Source organism: Pelodiscus sinensis, chromosome 13 (assembly GCF_049634645.1).
Source record: "Pelodiscus sinensis isolate JC-2024 chromosome 13, ASM4963464v1, whole genome shotgun sequence".
Taxonomy (NCBI): domain Eukaryota; kingdom Metazoa; phylum Chordata; order Testudines; family Trionychidae; genus Pelodiscus; species Pelodiscus sinensis.
In genome coordinates this window covers 33922633-33943467 of record NC_134723.1, presented here as the reverse complement: position 1 = coordinate 33943467, position 20835 = coordinate 33922633, and the positions used below count along the sequence as shown (strand labels likewise).

Sequence of the window (20835 nt, the reverse complement as noted above, 5' to 3'; positions counted from 1 at the left end):
CACTGAACCCTAAGCCCAATTCTCCGTTTCCCTTGAATTTGAACTGAAACTCGACCATTTCAAATGGATTTCACTTTGATTTTCTGGTCATATTTGGAGCCCAACTACCACAGTTAAACTCAGGAGGTCTGGATCTCTGTGGAACTTGACCATAGTGTTTTGCAAGACTCGAACTTTCAGGACCGATAAAACAGGGAGACGTGCAGTCAGCGTGAGTCGTTCCCTAGACAGGCCCTGGCCAACTGTGTCTTGCATCGTGCCCACATGGAGACAAACCCGGAGGCCACAAGGTTGATACTTTGTTCCAGTGGCCATCAAGATTGGGTGGCAGCATGCACCATGTGGTGCCGCTACAATGTGTCCATGTATCAGGAGGTTGATTCACTGAGCTGCATCATCAAGTACTGATGCACTTTTTCTCCTTCCACTTGAGAGGGAAGGGCTCAGGATCAGTGTTTCCTCTAAGCTGCGGGGCAGCGCAGCTTCCTAGGGGATTAATCAACCCTGCCCAGTCAGAGGGGCAGGGCTCTGTGCATGGAGCTGACTGACTGGGCAGGGCTGATTAATCCCCTGTGAAGCTGTGCTGCCAAACTGCTCAGGACACATCTTGCTGTTGGGAAGAGGTTTCTTGCCTTCATCTTCTGCCAGCTATTCTTTCACCCACTCTATCCCTTTCTCTATGGGGGGCAGGAGAGGGCTGATTTGACTTGCAGTTTTTCTTCCTCACATTCCAATAAATTTCAGCATCAGGCAAACAATAATCCCATCTCCAGCATGGAGAAGAACGGCACAGTGGCAGGTTCAGCTGTCCACACATACAAAGGCTGCTGTGCCACAAGACTGGACCACTGGTTTCTTGAAAGCAGTGACTTGGCAACAGCAGCTCAGCAAGAGACATCTAAAATATCAGTGACAAACACAGAAGCTGTGTCTAGACTGGCAAGTTTTTCCGCAAAATCATCTGCTTTTGCGGAAAAACTTGCCAGCTGTCTACACTGGCCGCTTGAATTTCCACAAAAGCATTGACAATCTCATGTAAGATTGTCACTGCTTTTGCGGAAATACTGTGCTGCTCCCGTTCGGGCAAAAGTCTTTTTCCAAAAAACTTTTGCACAGAAGGGCCAGTGTAGACCGCCCAGATTTGTTTTCCGCAAAAAAGCCCCGATGGCGAAAATGGTGATCGGGGCTTTTTTGCGGAAAAGCGCGTCTAGATTGGCCACGGACGCTTTTCCGCAAAAAGTGCTTTTGTGGAAAAGCGTCCTGCCAATCTAGACGCTCTGTTCCGAAAATGCTTTTAACAGAAAACTTTTCCATTAAAAGCATTTCCGGAAAATCATGCCAGTGTAGACGTAGCCTAAGGGTATGTCTACATTGCAGAATTTTTCCAGAAAAACTTCACCTACGTTCACACTGCAATCGCATTCTTTTGGGAAAAAAGTCGAAAGAACAGAGGGGTTTTTCCGACATTGGTAAACCTCTTTCTATGAGGAAGAAGCCTTTTTTTGAAAGAGCTCTTAAATGCGAGATAGCGTCTATTCAGTGCGGACACTATCTTTTGAAAAAGCAGATTGCCTTTTTGATGCACTTTGGCATTGTGGACGCTCTCTTTCAGAAGAAGTTTTTTCGGAAGATCTCTTCTGGAAAAGCTTCTTCCGAAAGAGGCCTGAAGTCCAGACGTAGCCTGAGTCACAAAAGCCAGGGAACTCAGTGCTGAAGGTAATCTGCCACAGAAAAAAATAAGGGGTGTGCGCTATTTTTCGCTCTTCTTCCCAATGTCTAAATAAAAGACCTTGCTTTGCCTATCATCTTTTCTCCTGGAAGACTCCATGGAATAGAGAACAGGTAGAATTTGGACCCCGTTAATAACAGTGAAAGCTGAAACAAAAGGATTTTTAGTCAGGTTGTGGGTTTTTTTTTTTTTTCCTTTTTGCTACCACCTTTCTCATTCAAAGGCCTAATAAACTTTTAGGAGAAAAGCTCTCTTGGCTAATTAGTCATTCCCCCCCCCCCCCCCCCCACATACACACTTTCAATTAGGCCGTGGCTAAAGAGCACATTCCAGTTCCCTGTTAATCGATGCAAGCTGGCAGCCCTAAAGACAGCAGTCAATACTGGCTAGGGTTTTTTGCAAAGGGTTTGTTTATTATACTAATTTAAAAACAAATTTAAAATGTTTAAAATACAATAAAGAAAGGGGGGAATGCCCAATCTACTCTAAGAATATATTGAAGGGGGGAGAAGGTGTGTTCTTAACTCACCTTAGTGAACTCAGGTTAAAAGAGCAGCAAATACACAACAGCTCAGCCATTATCAACTCAAAGTCAATCCCACATTCTCATACGGGCTTTACCATTTGCTGCTAGCCCCAGGGAAATGCCGAACTGTGTCTTCCTGCTATTTTAACCATGGTAGCTAGCCTGAGTTATGAATATTTTATTTAAAAAAAACTCCAAGTGAAGACGTGGTCTAAGGAAGGGCTGGCCTTCTGTTGAAGGGGCTAAGTTCTGTTCTTCCCTAATGAACTGTCTTGGTGGTATAGCGTAGTCCAAACCTGTCTGCCAAAGTGCCTATAGAAAACAATGGTCTGATCATGCCCTTGTCAAAAACCTCTTGGCTGTGGTTAATAAGCATGGGGAAGGGAGACTGCTCCTTGCTAGAGTACGCATCCCTCCAAGCCTTTTCTGCCCTCCTTTCCACTTGGTTTCACTTCCCTGCATTCCAGGAGAATGAGACTTCCCTTTGGATAGGTCACTGTTGTGTTCCACACACTGATCTGCCACAGGCTTGAAATCTGACATTTTTCTTTCTCTCTAAATTACCCGCGTCTCTTCAGCAGGCAGTTTAGTGTGTGTGTGTTGAGGGATAGGGCAGTGGGTAAGGGGAAAATAATATGTGTGTGTGTGAAAGATTACAAGCTGTTCATTTTGTCAAGGTTTTTTTTTCTCCCTCGCCCTTACAAAAAAGCAGCTCTGTAGCTGGGTTTATGGGCTATTTCACAAGACACCGTTTGGAGGGAACTGGCTGATTTCCCCTGCAGAACAGAGAAACGCTCTTAACGGCTGTTTCCTATGCTTTTTCCATTCTCTGGTGTTGAGGAAATCAGTTGTTCATTTACTGGCAGGAATGGAAAGTTGCTGTTGCCTATGTGAATGGCCTGCTTTGGTAAAAGGCAGTACAGGATAGGGATGTTAGAGTGTAGTCATTTGTGCCTGTTGGTTATCCAAACAGTTACACGTGGCTCTCAGTCCAGCTCCCAGAAAGGCAGCAACAATGGGCTTAAAAGCTGTCTTCCAGCACACAGAGGCTCCTGGGGAGCTGGCTGCTGCCCTGCCATGGTTACACAATTATACGCCTTTGAACATCCCTAGTACCGGGGGTTACATGGCATTGCCAACACTTGCAAATTTCCTGCAAGTCGGTTGGTGTTGGGTGTCTGTCTTGAAGACGCACCCCTGGAATCACATGACTACTTAAGAGTCTCAAAATGCAAGTAGTAAAAATGCAACCTGCCTCATTATGGAGGGAAGCTTAAAAACATGAACCTGGCCCTTGAAAACCAGAAGCCAAAACAACCCCAAATGACAGCTTAAAAATTATGAGATTTTAATGACTAACATCACTGTTTTCAGCCAGAAATCCCTCCACTGTGAGAGAAAAAGCCATTTTACAGAACAGGGGCACCTCGCTTCTGACTATAATATCCAGTTTGCTGCAAGAGGGAGCAGAGGATATTAGCAGGAGGCTTAAGGAAGTCCCGAGCTCAGGTTACTGCCTGCCAGTGACCTGGAAAAGGCTGGCTTATTTCTTTATATTTGAAATCCTTTCTGCTGTGTCTGTCACAGCTCCATAAAACCACCTCAGCCATGGAGGTGCCTCAGGAATAAGAGAAAATGTGAAGGCCCCTACAAGAAAAACACTCAAGCAAGAGGCACAGCACTTGAAGGGAGCGGTCTCTTTGACGCTGATTTCTCTCTTGCTCACAGCAGGCTAGTCTCAGAAGTCTCCTTCCCTCACGAGGCAAGGATCAGCCCAGATAGCATGGAGCCTGTCCAAGAGCCCAGAGAACAGGGAGGACAAAGAACACGGAATCTGCCCTGTCTTGACCAAACCACAGAAAACACACTTGTCCATGCGGGTACCCACTGGGATCTAATTAAAACATCCTCTTGCTTTAAATAACTTAAAGGAGGGCAAATGCAACTGGTTGCTGGGAGCAAAAAGCACAATTGCCTCGACTGCCAAGGCTGGTGATCCAAATACACAAATGTTCTGTTGAGAAGGCTGCACTCTTGAAGGGACAATGGGAGGCAGGGATAAATATACATATGTGAATGGGTAACTGGTTACCCGATAAGCATCAACCTTGTACCAATTAATTGGTCCTGGGAGCAGAAGCTGGCTGCCCCATGTGTAGGAGGGGGGACGGGAGCAGGAGCTGGCCCCCACTTGCGTGCAGCTAGCTGCTACGGCCTCCTGCTGCTGAGCCCCCTACACGAGGGAGGAGGGGAGTGAGAGGGAGCAGGATCCCACTTGGTCAGTTAACCAGTGAACTCTTAGGTTTAACCGGTTAACTGATTAACTGGGATTTTACATCCCTACTGTCTACACAGAGGAGTTGTACCAGCACAGCAAGAGCAGAATGATTTACTCCACTGTAACTATGCAGGTCCATTTCACCGAGTAGACAAGCCCTTATTAAAACAGGTTGGCAACACATGCAAGCGAGGCAGCTTAATGCAAGCCTAAAATCCCTATGAGAGGAACGTGAGCAGGGCTGGGAGCTGCTACCGGCGCAGGCTGGTAACGCCCATTGACATGATGTGAGCAGATCTGAAAGGAAAGTGGCAAGAGAATACAGCAGATGAGTGTCACGGGAAATAGAGGAAAAGCCAGGAGGAGAGGAGTGTGTGGGAGAATAGAAAGGGAGCGGGAATAGAGAGAAGGGGAGGGGGGCTATAAAAGGGAATAACACAGAGACAACACACACTTACATTTCTTCTGCAGGGAGTGTTCCCAGGAAAATGATCTCCACACTTTCCCTGGGAAAGCCAGAACGTGGATTCTCACAGGGGCTCTTGGGATGAACCATGGCCCAGTCCTCATGTGACAGGCCCCCACATGCCAAGCAAGACCTCTCATTGTGAAAATGCTGCCTTGATGTTTTGCAGACTTCTCTGACTGCCTGAGGGGGCCCAGTCGGAGTCTGAGGTGCAGCTGTTGGCCTATAAAGCCATGTGTAACTTCAGCAATTATCCAGGGCAGTGAAGACTGCAGAGCCACTCTGTAGATTTAGGGCAGTGTAAGGGAGAGAGGGAAGATGACACCTGCACAATTAGGTCAGTCAATTGTTTATTTTCTTCCTTCTTTAAAATAACTTTCTAAATGGAGCATAATGCCTGAAACCTTGTCTTGTCCCACGGCTAATACACATTTCTGTTGGCTGTGTGCGAGCAGCATGCTGTAGTGTTAATCTGAGTACCATAAGAATGAGCCACTGTGATAACTGAAGGTTTTTTTTTTCTGCAAACATGTATTGAGTGTCCCTCTGAACTCCTGTGGAACTACACCAAGCAGTAGGTGGTTGCGGGACCAGGGTCTAAGACAGTAAAGTGTTGTATTTTATTAGCCTCTGTAGTGGTGTGGTGGCCCCCTCTGGAAGAGGAGGGGAGAAAACAGTCTTAGAAAGGCTGTGCAGAGCCCAACCGATGGAGAAAGGGCTTACAGGAAGCCAATCAGGTGAAAGCTAGAAGCAGCCAAGAGGGCCACGCTGGGCCCTATAGGAAAGGCTGTAGAGCAAGAGGAAGGAAGTTTCTCCCTGGAGGGCAAGGGAGAAAGTCTGGCTGCTTAGACTGTGCTGAGTAGGGGCACAAGCAAAGGACAAAGGACCAGGAAGGTGCTGGCGCTATAAGGAAGTGACCTAGGGAAGTGAATAGAGCGGGTTGCAGGAAACACAGCGCATGGCTGTAGCCTAGAACAGTGTTTCTCAACCTTTTTTTTTTATAAAGTACCTCTTTAAAAAAAATTGTAAGTACCCCCAATACCTACAGTTTTCAGAAATACAAACATTTTTTCTACCATTGCAACACATTGGTTTAAACAACTTAATCGTAGCCAGGCGGGCGATAAAATTTTTGGGTGTAAAAAGGACAAAAATAATAAAGTGCTGTAAAACTTAAAACAAAAATTCAGTTTTTTCCAAGGTTCAGGTGTGTTGACATACCCCACAGAATTCTCTCAAGTGGGTACTCGTACCACTGGCTGAGAAACACTGCCCTAGAAGGTTCCTGTGGCAGGACCTGGAGTAGTGAGCAGGTCTGAATTTCCCTCTCCTATTTGCACACCTGCTTCTTGAGGAGTATGACCGACCCAGACCGTAGTTTATCCCTGAGGTGAGGGGCTAAGTTTTGGACTGCAGTTGTCCATGGAGGCAGGTGCCCGGACTGAGGACTCCTGGTTCCCCGTGAAGGGGGAGAACAAAGCTGGGACACAGCTGGAGAGCTTTACCCTGAGGGGGGCTCAGTGTCCAGGAGAGACACGGGTCCAAGATCTGAAGAAGGGGGAGACAGCGCAACAGATAACGGGTGAGACATCACTCCAAGAGGGTGCACGGCAGCTGAACTAAGCTAATTCCCAGAATGACCAGCAGAAAACGCTGTGGTGCGGAGTCTGTGCCCCATTACACTCGCATTTTGAGCAGCCTGGCACTGCCTCAGGGTCCTACAGGGCTGCTGCCTGGGAGCCATGTCCAGAGCCTGCTTATGGCACCCCCCCCCCCACTCCCTGCCCCAGGTCACCACTCAGACCCTTTGCACTCTCCCTCCCCTAGATCACAATTCTCTCTCAGACCCTGCACCTCCTCCTATACGCCCCCCCCAGCCAGAATCCTCTCCTGCATCCATACCCCCTCCCAGACCCTGCACCCTAATCCCCTGGCCCAGATCACAACCCGCTCCTTCATCCACACTCCCTCTCAGAACCCACACCCTCTCCTGCACCCCAGTTCCTTTCTGCACCCAACCTCCATCCCAAACCACACCCCCCTCCACAGAAAAGTGTGGCCCTTGACCCAGGGCTGGCCTTACCATGAGGCAAAATGAGGCATCCACCTCAGGTGCCAGACTGTGAGGGTGGGGGGAGCGCCACTAGGACCTACAGTGTAGAAAATTGTGTCTGCTGCTGGTGCATAAGTATTCTCTCTGCTTTAGATGCCCAGAGGTGGTGGAGTGCCGTGCTGGAGGAAGGAGGGCACAGGAGACATAACAGACAGGCAGGAGAAAGGAGGCATGGGGGTGTCCTTTGAGCTCCCCGCCTCAGGTGCCAAAATATTGTAGGCCGGCCCTGCCTTGACCACTTACCACAATCTTGGAGAGGCTCCCCCCTATCGAAAATTGCTGCCCATCACTGGCACACAGACACAGGAAGGTATCTGCATGGCAATGTAATTTCCATTCTGATACTGGAGAAGCTACCCAGGAGATGATTATGGAGGCACTGTTAGCAGCTCTACACTGAAGGTTGTGCTGAGTTCTAATCTATTCTATGAAGGGAAGAAAGCCCTTCTATTTGCAGGGACAAATCCATACTCTACAGCAGGGCTACTCAACATGCGGCTCACGGCCCGTTTGTGGCCCGCGGTGCGGTTTGGGTTTGCCCGGGGCTCAACATGTGGCCTGTGGGTGGTGTCCTTTGAACATGGCCTCCACTGGGAACATGCTCCACAACGGCGAGTCAATAGAATGGTCTTCTGTTGAGATGCATTTTAGTAGTTAAATTCCTGGACTGTCATTGCTCATTAAAAGTGCTGTCATATGGGTGGAAATTGGGTCAATGTTGCATTTTATTAATATTGGCAGAACTGACTTAAATAGGGCCTACGTGTTGTGTAGTCTTGCCTTCATCTTTGTATTCATGCCTGTCAGTGTGAAAGGAGCTATTTGCATTTATTTGCATATATTTTTGCATGTATACAACCACACTTAAGTTGCGGCCATCGGCATGTGCTGTATCGTTGTGGCTGCCGGGGATTCCAAAATTGAGAGCCCTGCTCTACAGGGTAATACGTGGAAGCAAGGATACGAGGGGCAGTGGACCAAATGCTTTTCCTCAGTGCTGCGCAGTTCTGCTGAAGGCTTTTACTAAGCTAATGCACTGAACAGTTCATGGATTAACCAGTGTTTTTAAAGCCCTGAACAATTCCAGTGACTATTATGGAAAAAAACGACAAGGTGTCTGACAGGAATAAAGCGCCAGCAGTAGACACACTCAACACACAGACAGGGACAGTGTTCTAAGAGCTAGTTGCCAGCAAAGGTGCAGTCACCAGCCAGCCTAAGGTCCTGGTATGATCCTTGCTGGGGGAGGGAGGAGGGTGTCACAGATACCTTTCTGGACTAGCCCAAGGGCAATGTCCTTTATCTGCTGTCAAACCAGGCCTGGTCTATCTGTGAACAGGAGATCGACCTAGCTACATTGGTTTTAGGGCTGTGAAAAAACATGCATCTCTATCACCAGAGTCAGGCTGAACTAGTCCCCAGCATAGATGCAGCCAGGTCGATGGAAGGATTCTTCCATCAACTTTGCTATTGCCGCTCAGAGAGGACTACCAACAGTGATGGGAAAAACCTCTTCCATCGACGTAGGAAGTGTTGAGGTTGCAGCTATGGAATAGATGTGCCCTGAGTCTAGGCCGCTCTTGGCTTTGAAAAAACAAAACAGAGCCAACTTCAAATCACTCTTATTTTATAGACTGACCACAAAGAATTCAGAGCAGAGGGCAGGAGTAATATGATCGTGGTTACTCAGCCAGCGCCTAAAATATGCTGGTGCTGCAGCACGGTGAGCCATCCGCCAGCAGCAGACAAGCTTGATGGAGGGTCCTGACCACATCACAAGGGAACGTGCTGCTCTTGCAACAAACAAGGGTGGCAACAAATACGGGTGGGTTGAAGTGAAACAAACACCTTGACACCGCATCAGACAAAGGGAGGGCAGGTTCTCTGCTATCACGGCAACATTTGTTACAGCTGCACCTACTGCGGCAACACATCTTGTTACAGTGTGGAAGCCATCTTCATGCATAATTTGCCCACCCAGTGCTGCAGTGAGCCCAGCGCTCATGAATCGGAGAGCTGGACAACAGGGGCTAGCACTAGGATCAGCAAGGGCAGGTGCTACTCCAACTCTGCCAACTTATTTTGGCCCTAACCAGCAGCACCTGCATGCCTGGACTTCTCCTGCAGAGGCAGCCAGCTGAGCCAAACTGTATTACTGATGTTGATGAATGTTGAGGTACTCAGCAAATACATTCATCTGAACCCCCAAAACGTGCAGGATTTTGGAGAGTAGAATAGTCACACACACATTCCTGGAATACTAGACTTTCTTGGATTTCTGGGAATGGCACAACTCCAACCCCACTGGTATGGCTGCATATAGTGCATGCAAGATCATGCCAGTGTGGGTAGAGCGGTGCACTCCTCAAAATTGCATCCTCCATTCAGTCCTGGGCAAAATCCTGTTTGGTTTTGTCACAGTGCGGGACAGGGGACAAGCCATCCAAGGGGAGGGCTGTCTGGTTTAAAACTGGTCGAGGGGCCTCCGGTTTGTTGAAATGTCCGAGACAGTCAGTTTCAGTGCACAAACACGAGACCTGTGATTGTAAACCATTACAGCTAAATGTGTCTAGCTGCCAAACGATGGAACCCCCAAAACATGGGGAGTTCAGATTCCTGGAGCCGCATCTGAGGCCTGGTCTATACTACGTGGTTAGGTCAAAGTGAGCTGCCTTGCATCAGTCTAGATGTGAAGTGGCCGACATAAATGCCTCTCTATGCTGCTAGAATACCATCATCTCCCCCAAGGCCTTGCCCTACGTAGCCCAGCACCAATACAGAGGGTGTGTCTAGACTACAGGGTTTTTTCGAAAAAAGGCTACTTTTTTCGAAAATACTTAACCTGCATCTAGACTGCAGCCGCGTTCTTCCGAAAGTAAATCGAAAGAACGCGGCAGTTTTTTCGATCGCAGTAAACCTCATTTTACGAGGAATAACGCCTTTTTTCGAAATTACTCTTTCAAAAAAAGGCGCTATTGAATACAAACTGTGCTTTTTTGAATGAGTGTCTAGACTCTCTTTCGAAAAAGTGGCTCACTTTTTTGAAAAATCTGCTTGTAGTCTAGACACTCTCTTTCAAAAGAGGCTTTTTTGAAATAATCTTTCGAAAAAGCCTCTTTCGAAAGAGGCTTGTAGTCTAGACGTACCTAGAGAGGGGGAAGGGAGAAAGGAGACTGCAGGGGCAGAAGCTATGGAGGGCAGGTTGTTGTCAACTCTCCTGGTTTGCTGCAATGGCGTCTGGTCCAGGAGAGTTAGCAGCTCTGGAGCAGGGCAGGAGGGAGGAGGCGTGGGCAGCACAAGTGCAGGCTGGAGGAGTAGAGGGTGGCCATGTTGCTGGCCAGAGAAAAGTGATGCTTTGAAGGGGCAACCGTTGCTTCTCTCCAGCCACCAGCTGTACAGCTGCCCCCTGCTCCTCCAGAGTCCTTTGGCCTGCACTTGTGCCACTCACTGCCTCCTGGTGAATGGGGGCTGGACACAGAGCCATGGAGGGGGCAGTTGGGATGGGATGGGGCTGCTGGAGCCAGTGCTGAGCCTGTGGGGAGGGGCCTGGCCAGGAGGTAGGGCTGCTAGAACCCTGTCGCTGAGGCTGGGGCGCCGGGGGAGATGGGCACCACTAAATATAAAGCAAAGATCCACGGATTTGCAGGGCTCCAGCAGTAACTTCCTATATACTCTTGAGTGGGAAAATAGGCCAAACCATCCAGTATTCTCTGGAAAGTGCCACCTAGAGGCTGGGTTCAGCATTGCATTTAGTTGAAAGGAAGATTTTTAAGCAAGGGGGGGATTCACACACCACCAGTTCCTACAGAGCAGCGGCTTCTAAACTGATCCGCGGACCAATTTTTGGTGGTCTGTAAAGAGCTGGCTGTTCCCACAAAGCTAACCCTCTGTTTCCCTTCCTCAGTCACATTAAACAGACAGCGTAGGACACTTTCAATGCCTTCCCCCACATTCGTTTTCAATGTAAGCAATTATTATAATCGTCACGGGGCTGCGAGTGACAACTGTGGATGTGAGGGGAGCTGTGAATGAGCCAGACCTCCTGTCTACAGTATGCTATAAAAAAGTGTGAGAACCTGCTAGACAGCCCCAGCAGGGACACTGATGTATCTTGTTTCTCTGTCTTTTATGGCTTCTCATATCTATGGTTTGGATCCTTTTGTTACTGGATGAAAAATATATCTCTTGTTTTATGCTAGCCTGTTGGAGAGGGGCTTGAAAATAAAGCCTTAAGGAATAAAGAACATGATCGAATCCCACCCCCAGATGCACTGCAATAAAATACTTTTGCTTATGAAGCCTGAGAAGTTGATCATGTTTCAGTTACAATCTGCTTCTCCACTTCCACCACCTACATTACTCAGTGACACTGCTCTAGAAATACATAACTATCTCATGGACATTTCATCTATTTTTTTCCCAAAACACACCATTGTTTCCAGAAGGGTTGTAAGTCTTAATCACTCTGGAGCTGTTTGTAGGATTGGTACGGGCTAGCCCTCCATAGAAATCATGCCACATCATTTGGCCTTAAAATAAATATGTGATCTATTTTTAGACGGATTGCTTAAATACGATACGGCTAAAACCAAATTTTGTGCTCCCCTCAGAAAAGTGACTTATTACAAAATGATATGATCACAAGAAAGGCATGGGGCTTTATTGTATCCTGGCCCAGTCCAGCTAAGCACTGATGCATGTGCTTAACTTTAAGCACTCGAATAGTTCCACTGATCTTAAGGGAAGAATGCACAGGCTGAATCTGCTTCAAGTTAAGCCTGTGATTAAATATTTTCCTGGATTACATCAGACTCCTCCGCTTGTACCAATTTTTGCTTCTTAACAATAGCACAAAAAGGCTGTTTACAATTTTTCTTTCTTGTGTTTTTATTTTATTTTATTTGTTTCGCTGGAGTAATTTCAGGGGTTCTCTAAGGATGTACATTATTAGCTGTCAAACTTCAGCTGAAAGGATGGGGGAGGGAAGATGTCAATTCTTTAACAAAGGCTTCCTTTCTCCAAGGAATTAGTCAGGCATTGAAGTTAAATGGATACTAGCAAAAAAGTCTTTGAGAACAGAACACAAACTCTCACAGTTCATCCCTGTTTCAGCTGCGCTCACACTAACTCTTTCTTTGACTGCTTTCCAGCACCTCATGCCTGGAGTTTGTCCTCCATAGGGTTTTGCAGCTGGTACCTTCCATTGGTGACACAAAGGGCCCTGCAAGAGCCTTCGACTACTCCCTGAAGTTTCTAAAGTAGGGGTGGGAAACCTCAGGCCCAAGGGCTGGATGTAGCTCCCGGCTTGCTTGAATCTGGCCCCCGAGCCTCAGGGCTCTCCCCCCCAGCATTGGGGAGCCTGCGCTGGCACTCCAGCTCCCCCACTGCCCCACCGTGGGGCTGAAGCTCGCAAAATCTACTAGCCTGGGTCTGCCTAGGCTCTGGTGTGGGAGGAGAATGTGGGAAATGTCTTTTTCTTCTCAGCTGGGGGCCACGTCAGAGGAGGTTTGGTTTTGGTTTTTTTTTTCTTTTTTTTGCTTTTTGTTGCTTCTCACTTGTGTGCGGCCTCCGACTGATTTTTCTGTGGGTCAGCAGCCTCTGACCCAAAAAAAAAAGGTTCCCCGCCCCTCATCTAAAGCAGCGGTTCCCAACCTTTTCCAGATGGGGACCCATTTTGACAATTCAGAAAGACTTGGCGACCCAAGGCAATTCAAAAAGGGGGGGGAGGAGTGGGGGCAGAGCCACCTGGGGAGACACTTGGCGACCCTTTTGAAATGTAATGGTGACCCATAGCTTGGGAAACCCTGATCTAAAGGCATAGCTGCAGTTTCCTAAGTTGCCCCCCTTCTCTGCAACTTCCTCCTCTTTTTATACTGAAATCACCTGATTCCAGGGGAGCTGACAGGACTGCCAGGACCCTGGACATTGTGGGGTGGAGGGACTCTGACTTGTGCACCCAGAAGGGATGGAGTTGGGACAGACAGCCCCCAGCACTGCCTGGACAGTGCTAGGGATGTCAACGTGTAATCAATTATACGATTAACTGATAAGCCTAGTATTACCGGTTAATCTTGTCAATTACATGCATTCCTCCCCCCCCCTTGCTGCTTTGTGGTAGCCTCTCCCGCTCCCTCCCTCCCTTGCACAACAGCTTCTGTGCATGGGGAGGTTGGACCCCCACGGACAGGGGCTTCTGCCTCTGTATCAGAGGCAGCAGCACGAGGTGGCAGGGGGCTCCCTGAGAGTGGGGCCGGAGCGCACTGCCGGCCCTGCCCCTGGGGACTATCCAATAGTTGTGTAACAGCTAAGATTTCATGCGGTTACGCAACTATTCAGTTACTCGATATCTAACATCCCTAGCCAGCGCAGTGCCCCCACCCCGCCGGCCCTCAGAGCCAGCCAGAGAGCTTGGCATGGGGTTCTCCAGCATGCAGCACTTCCACAGTAGTTTTAAAGGGCCTGGGAAACTGGCCATCCGCACTGCTGCAGTAGCAGCCGGCCCTTTAGAATCAGCAGGCCGCTAGAGTTGCCAGGAGTCCAGTATTCTACCGGTCAGTCCGGGATTTGCGCTTTGTCCAGTAAAAAAAAAAATAAATCAGAAAATACTGGACACGTGCAATGTCCGGTATTTTCTGATTTTTCCAGCTGCGCACCGGACGGAAGCCTGGCAGGGCAGGGGGACCGGCTGGAAGATGCGGCCACGATCGGCACTAGGAGCCGGTGATTGCACAAAAGCCTGGCGGGGGTTGGGAGAGTGGTTGGGACTCCCAGACACTCCCCCACCCCCCGCCAGGCTTCTGCGCAATCACAGGCTCCCAGTGCCAATCGTGGCCCCGCCTCCCAACCTGGGAGTCCCAGCTGGCAGGTGGGCTGCAATCGCCGCTCTGGGCGTGTCAGAAGCCTAGTGGGGGCAGGGGGAGTGGCTGGGAGTGGGGCGCGATCGGCGCTGGGAGCTCTCTACAATCATTTCAGCTGCAGGACAGAAAGGAGTTCTATAGCCTTAGCTTTAGAGGAAAAGAACACAATGAAAATAGCATACACATTTGCACAATTACTTCTAAGCCTCTTTACATAGAGATGGTGTAGGATGAAGACTGTTTATAATAAAGTTAAGTATTAAACATAGCATGTGTGTTCATGGCAGTGGGGGTTTTTTTTGGGGGGGGGCTCAACAAATTTGTAGCCTGCGTGTTCGGTATTTTTTGGGAGACCACCTGGCAACCCTATAGGCTGCAGGGCAACTGCCCCCATTCGCAGGCCGGTTTGATCCCTCTCACATGGCTCATTCTGAAAAAACTTAGGCCCTGGCTCTCCAGTCCATAGACAAGTAAGCCTGTTAATACCTGTAACAAGAGTGTCATGTGTAGGCACCAGCAAAGCAGACATTCTGGAAGGAAGGACCGCGGCTCCAGGCTTAAAAAGTATTTTTTGTGTATCACTTATGCTCTTGTGCTGGCTGCCTTTACTCTGGAGATTGGGGCCAGATCCTCAGCTGGTAACAACAGAGCAGCGCTACTGACCTCAATGGAACGTCAGTGAATGACAGCAGCTGAGTAGCTGTCCCTTTAAAATAAACTTAACTACAAACCAGACAAGGAACTGGAAGCTCATTCATTACTGTTCAGCTAGTCTACAAAAATGCAAGGCTGACAAACGCAGTACTCTAGTGCTAGACAAACGCGTTCTAGCACTTTTTAAAAGGCTTTTATAACTTATTACTATTGTTTAGGTAATTTTAAAAATTAGCTACACAAATACTGAACTTACCATTTGTCTTTTGTTTTCTATCAAGTTTGATCCAATTATTCCAAGAAATGACCCAAAACCAAGCTGAAAAACAACATATTGCAAATGTTTACATACAGAAGATACACAGCATTATTAGCATGCACACAGAGTAGGGTTAGAACAGAAGCAACAAAATATGTTTCAAATATTTAACCATTTCTCTTTGTAAAAGAGGCCCAAACTTAAAATCTCAAGACGCTCAAGAAAATAAATGTTGGAATAATGGTAGTGGTGTAATGCTTCTAATTCTTCCTTCCTGAAACTGCTGAATACACAGTTTACATGGCAATATAATTACTTCTAACATATAAAACTAAATATTTATACATGCGTGTATCACTATAGATAACATTTTGAAATGGGCAAATGGATGCACAATGAAGATGTTTATTGCTGGTCTTCTTGGAAAAAAGTTGGCTCCCTCAGGCTTCCCCAGCAAACATTTCTGCATGCAAGTAACTTTGTGTATATGGAGTAGACCCACTGAAACCAATGGGACAATACAATACATGTTTGCAAAATCTGGGCCTAAGTGACTGTACCAAAGATCACCAAAATCTAAGTTAAACAATGATATTGTTCGTCATCACTCATTCAAAGTAAATGTTTATATTTATTGCACTGCCATTCATATTAGCACTCATTTAACTACTTCCCTTCCTACCTCATTTGAAGGGGTGCCACAAGATGCTTTTGAGGGCAATTAACAATAATCCTAAAGCAAACTATTATAAAATAATTTCACTGCATTTAGCATAATGTCTCGGTACAACAGATCCGACTTTGCCTGTTTTATATAGTCTGTTTATTTACTTACTGATTGAATGCTACTGATCCTCTCATTAAGTCCGAAAACCCAACTCATCGGATATTGTAGGTTTTAAGGTTTTTGATTTAGGTGCCAAGAAATAAAACAGAAAAGAGTGTCTCTGAATGACCACATTAGAAGGATTCAAAGAACTGAGTCAAGTAGCTTGTGATCACAACATTTATATTTTGAGGAAGGAAAATTGGTTTATACAAACTACATTAATAGAAATGTCCATGATATTTAGCCCACTACAAAGGGGATGAAAACAGATGTTTGGATTTAAGTCCTTCCCTGCTTTGTTTGCAAACCAAATTATCCAATATTATTGTGTAATGCAAAAGAACCAAAAATGAAAGTCACTGGTCTCTTTTCTTTGTTTAAACTGAGCAAAAAGGAATCTAACAGCAAAAGTCACAAAAATCAAATTAAATTTTTTAAATTATTTCAGCATAGGAATCTACAGCATTATTAGCAACAAAGCAATAGATATTACTTTTCACCTGACAGCATATAAGTAGCAGAGAAAGGGGGTGACAAGTATCTAGAGCAGATATTTAAGAAAACTCTTGCATGTGTCTGTACAAAATCAATTCAGCATACATTTGAAGAGAAATGTGCATGTGGATGTAGAGAATAGCCACAAACCAAAAGGTGAAATGCAATAATTCAAAGTGAAAAATACAAATGAAACTTGTGCAGGTGTAGCAGTAACAGTGTCTATTAGAGATGTCATCATGTAGATGACTACATGATTAACCAATATTCCCCAAGTGGAGAAAAGCTTTGAATTTAAGAAATCTGAAGTCTCTATAGACCAAAGACAAATAGAAAGAATCCAAGCTTAGAACTTAAAAAAAAAACACTCACGATTTTTAGGCCAATCCTATTTTTGGACCTGGCTCATGATTTGCGAACACATGAGGAAGTCTTGCTCAGCCCACCAAATATTTCCTTATATACCTTTCACTCCAATTCTCTGCTCACAGGTTAAATTGAATTTAAAATACAAGAGGGAAAACACACCAACAAAAAGACTTATCCTCAAAACATGATCATAAGAATCTACAGTAAACCTCCGATAATCTGGCACCTTTAGGACTCAGGGGGTGCCGGATTATCAGATATGCCGGACTATTGGAAGGGGGGGCTATGAGAGGTCTGGGGTGGGGGGGGATGCCACCTCAGACCCCTCATAGTCCCCCCCTTCCAATAGTCCGGCTCTGCCCCAGGCATCCCCGATTCAGCCGCTGCTGGTCAGTTTCAACAGCAGCTGAATCCGGGACGCCTGGGGCAGAGCAGCTGGGGTGCTGCCGGGTTGGTCCAGTAGCACCGCCCCTTGGTGCTGCGAGACCAACCCGGCAGCACCCAGCTGCTTTTGGGGATGCCTGGGATAGAGTAGATGGGGTGCTGTCGGGTTGGTCCCGCAGCGCCGAGGGGTGGGCGCTACGGGACCAACCCGGCAGCACCCCAGATGCTCTGCCCCAGGCATCCCCGATTCAGCCGCTGCTGAAACTGACCAGCGGCTGACTTGAATCAGCCGGTGGTCAGTTTCAGCAGCAGCTGAATCGGGGACGCCTGCAGCAGAGCAGCTGGGGTGCTGCCGGGTTGGTCCCGTAGCGCCCGTCCCTGCTCTCGTAGCACCCCAGCTGCTCTTCCCCAGGCATCCCCAAGAGCAGCTGGGGTGCTGCCGGGTTGGTCCCACAGTCCCGAGGGGCAGCGCTACAGGACCAACCCGGCAGCACCCCAGCTGCTCTGCCCCTGGCTTCCCCGATTCAGCTGACGGTCAGTTTCAGCAGAATCGGGAAAGCTGGGCGCAAAGCAGCTCCAATTGTCCAGCAGCCGGAGCACTTCCGGGTTCCTGATGGTGCCGGACCATCAGGAGTGCTGGAGCATTGGATGCCGGACTAATGGAGTTTTACTGTACTATCCTGAATAATATCCTGCACAAGGCACACTGGCAAAAAGAGGCAAGGTCCCTGCAGAATGTATCAAGTGAAAAGGCACATACTTAGCTAGCTCTGCTAAACAATAAAATTAACCCCAGATATCTTGATGTTGATTTATGAATTTTGCCGATAACCAATAGCAGGAAAAGAGTAAAGTGTCAAGTAATAATTTCTATGATTTCCTATTTGATAGTGTTCTTTTGGGGTGGGAATACCTGAACTTTAATCACTTGAACAGTGGGAGGATAGTTTTGAAAAGGAAACACAGAAGCCTGCTCAGTAAAATACTTTATAGGAAGGACAGTCCAGGACTTAAGTTACTAGCCTGGGACATTTTGGGGGATCAAGGAATGGAATCCAGATCTCCAGACTTCCTTGGTCATGTCTCTTAATCTCTCTGTGCCTCAGTTCTCCATCTGCAAATAGGTAAGTTTCCTGCCTCACAAGGGTGTTGTGAGGATAAATACATAAAAATACTGTAAGGTGCACAGGTAATTTAGTGATGAGGGTCAGATAAGGTACTATAGTAGTAATTAAAAAGAGATTTGTTCTTAGTTTGTTCCCTTATCTTATTACCTGTAATAATTTCACTTCTCTTAGCACGAATAATTCATATTTTATTAGAATAGCAACTGAACATGTCAGGTGGGTTCCTTAACTGTTTGTTTTTATTGTTCAGACTTGGTTGTACAGCTTTTTACAGACACAATTACAGTAGCAGCCAGGATCAGTCTGTGGGAAAAGCAATACAAGCACTGCCACCTGAAGTCCACAAGCTACTGCTCCTGGTTACCAAGATTATCTTTAAACCAGATTCTAGCATGATCAGCACAAAAAATGATTTTATATTTTTAACCTCCAAAGAAAAGGCAAAGCCCTGTTCCAATTAAAATCAAGTGTTAAATTCCCCACTAATTTCAATGAAATGGAAGCAGGCCCTTAATTGGTTCTATTCAAACAACAAAATCATGTCATGAGGAGGTACTTGGATAAACAGAAGACGTTCTCATCTGCATAGCTCCCTAAATTGAGCCTGTCTACACTGCTACTTTTCTGTGCTGTAACTTTCTCACTCATGGTGTGAAAAAGCACCTCCCTCTGAGTGCAGCAAGTTACAGCGCTGTAAAGCGCCAGGGTAAGCAAGCCCCCAGGCGCTGTTAGCTACTCCCCACATGGAGCTGGTTTACCGACAGCACTGGGAGAGCTCTTTAAACTTACAAGTGTAGACAAAACTGGAGTCACCACACTGAACCACCTCTTGAGGAGAGCCACCCTTCAAAGAAACAAGTAAACTGGTAAGCCATAGGCACAGATCAGAGGGCCAGGAAGATTTGGCAGTAGCAATCTCACTAGAATAGCATTGGACAAAACCAGGACAACAATTGGTGCCTCTGCCCAATCCGGAGGGTGGAGAAAACCTTCTCTTCTACCTAAAATAAATCAAACTTTACTTGCTGCACTCAGACTCAGTAACTATGTTGGCCATAACTTCTCCCATTCCGGTGAGGTGTAAACCATTCACAGTGTGTTAGTGTTTCACAGGAAAGCTACATACAGAACAAAACAGATACTGTTCTCAGCAGACAGACCAAAGGCTTAACAGGAATCCTGGGTACAGCCCGTGATCGTCTTGTGAAAGGCCACAAGCCTCAGAAGAGGAATTTGGAGCTTTCAGTCCTTACAGTTCTCTTAGAATTGTCCAAATCCCCATTCTCTGCATCTAGGAGTGCTCAGCTGATTTCTTCTCAAGGAAAAAAAAAATCACAACGGACAGACGACTCCACAAACCTTCAGTTAGCAGAACATCTTTGCATGAACTGAAAGCCTCGAGGCAGGGCCCTCATCTGTGAGTCTGATCATGCTGCACCCAGCAAAACAGAACCTCCAAGTACTGGTGTCAGTTAAACATTGGCCAGCCAGGAGCCCCGAACCAGGCTGATGTGGGAAAGGCCTTTCCTCCGACTGCAGTAACATTCACAAGCCTCTGCACACTACCAGCATGGACCTCGTCCTAGGTTGCACATTTCCCCAGAGTCATGCAGACTTGGCCACTCTGTAAACACGAAGCTGTAAATGGGGCAAATGGGGTCACTTATCTCCCACACTTTCTAATCCATCCAGAAAGAACATCCTACTGCAGTGTGTCAAAATCAATGGGTGTCTTACCAAACACGGTTTTATTCATAAACGTGCACCAAGCACCACACAATTCCTAACATCCCCAAAACTGCAGGAATAGACAGAAACCAATTTACCACCCCACATTACTGCAGCTGACTCAAAATACTCTTTCGAGGCCTCCTCAGCCACATAGCTCCATGTTAAGCTCTTCTAATAACTCTGCTGTGTGAACTCAGCAGACAGCTGCTCTACCTTGGCCTTCCACCCTGATGGCATCTTCTACCACTCTGCCTCCCAGATACTGGGCGGGACACAACATGGAGCTATAACAATTGGGATATTTTTCTCACTGAGATCCAGTCTGGTCAGTACACAAGCCTGGAGACCCTTCAGTCTGCCAATCACACATTCAGCTGTCATTCTGGGCCAACTGAACCCGTGGACAAATCTTTCCTCGGTGCTGTTGAGGGGGCCAGTGTACGGCTTCACGTGCCAAGAGAGTAAAGAGGGGTCCTCAGGATCACTAATGGCATTTCAGCATCCCCGATGGTCAGGGCTCGACAAACTGGGGTGAGAGCTACTCTCCAGCGCCGTGCATGCGCGCAGTGCCGGTGAATGGGGCACCCGGAGCGACCAGCTGAAATCCACTCGCCAGAGGCGAGTAGAAACAGTGGTTTGTCGAGCCTGCCAATGGTAATCCACTGCTTGGGAAAGAATGTCCCTGCTCACAGCTTTCTGAACAGTCCTGTGCTCTTAAAGACGTGAGTATCTTCCCTGAGCAGCCCACGTGGATGTTTCTGAAGCATCCCGGTGATCCACTAACCCTTGCCTAAGCGCAGACATGTAGCCCTTTCTGTTGATGGCAAGGTGCCAACACGAATGGCACACATCTCCCTACTGCCCTGCTACAGTTTGGGAATCCCATTGCTGCAAATCCATCCATTACGTCCTGCACTTTAATGGCCCCACATGCTCGCATGGCAGCAGCCTCCACTGTGGATTTTACAACTCCAAACCAACTTCCCACGGGCTGGTAGCAATCCAGCACCACCAAGTG

General features: G+C 47.3%; 1 protein-coding gene across 2 annotated transcripts in view; it reads right to left on the bottom strand.

Moving 5' to 3' along the window:
• The window catches only part of TMEM255A (transmembrane protein 255A), a 56994-nt gene that overhangs the window by 22927 nt on the left and 13232 nt on the right, over positions 1-20835 (bottom strand). For both annotated transcript variants that reach the window (XM_075940993.1, XM_075940992.1), the window contains exon 3: positions 14880-14942. In XM_075940993.1, coding sequence (XP_075797108.1) covers positions 14880-14942 — 63 coding nt within the window. The remainder of the gene's footprint in view (positions 1-14879; positions 14943-20835) is intronic.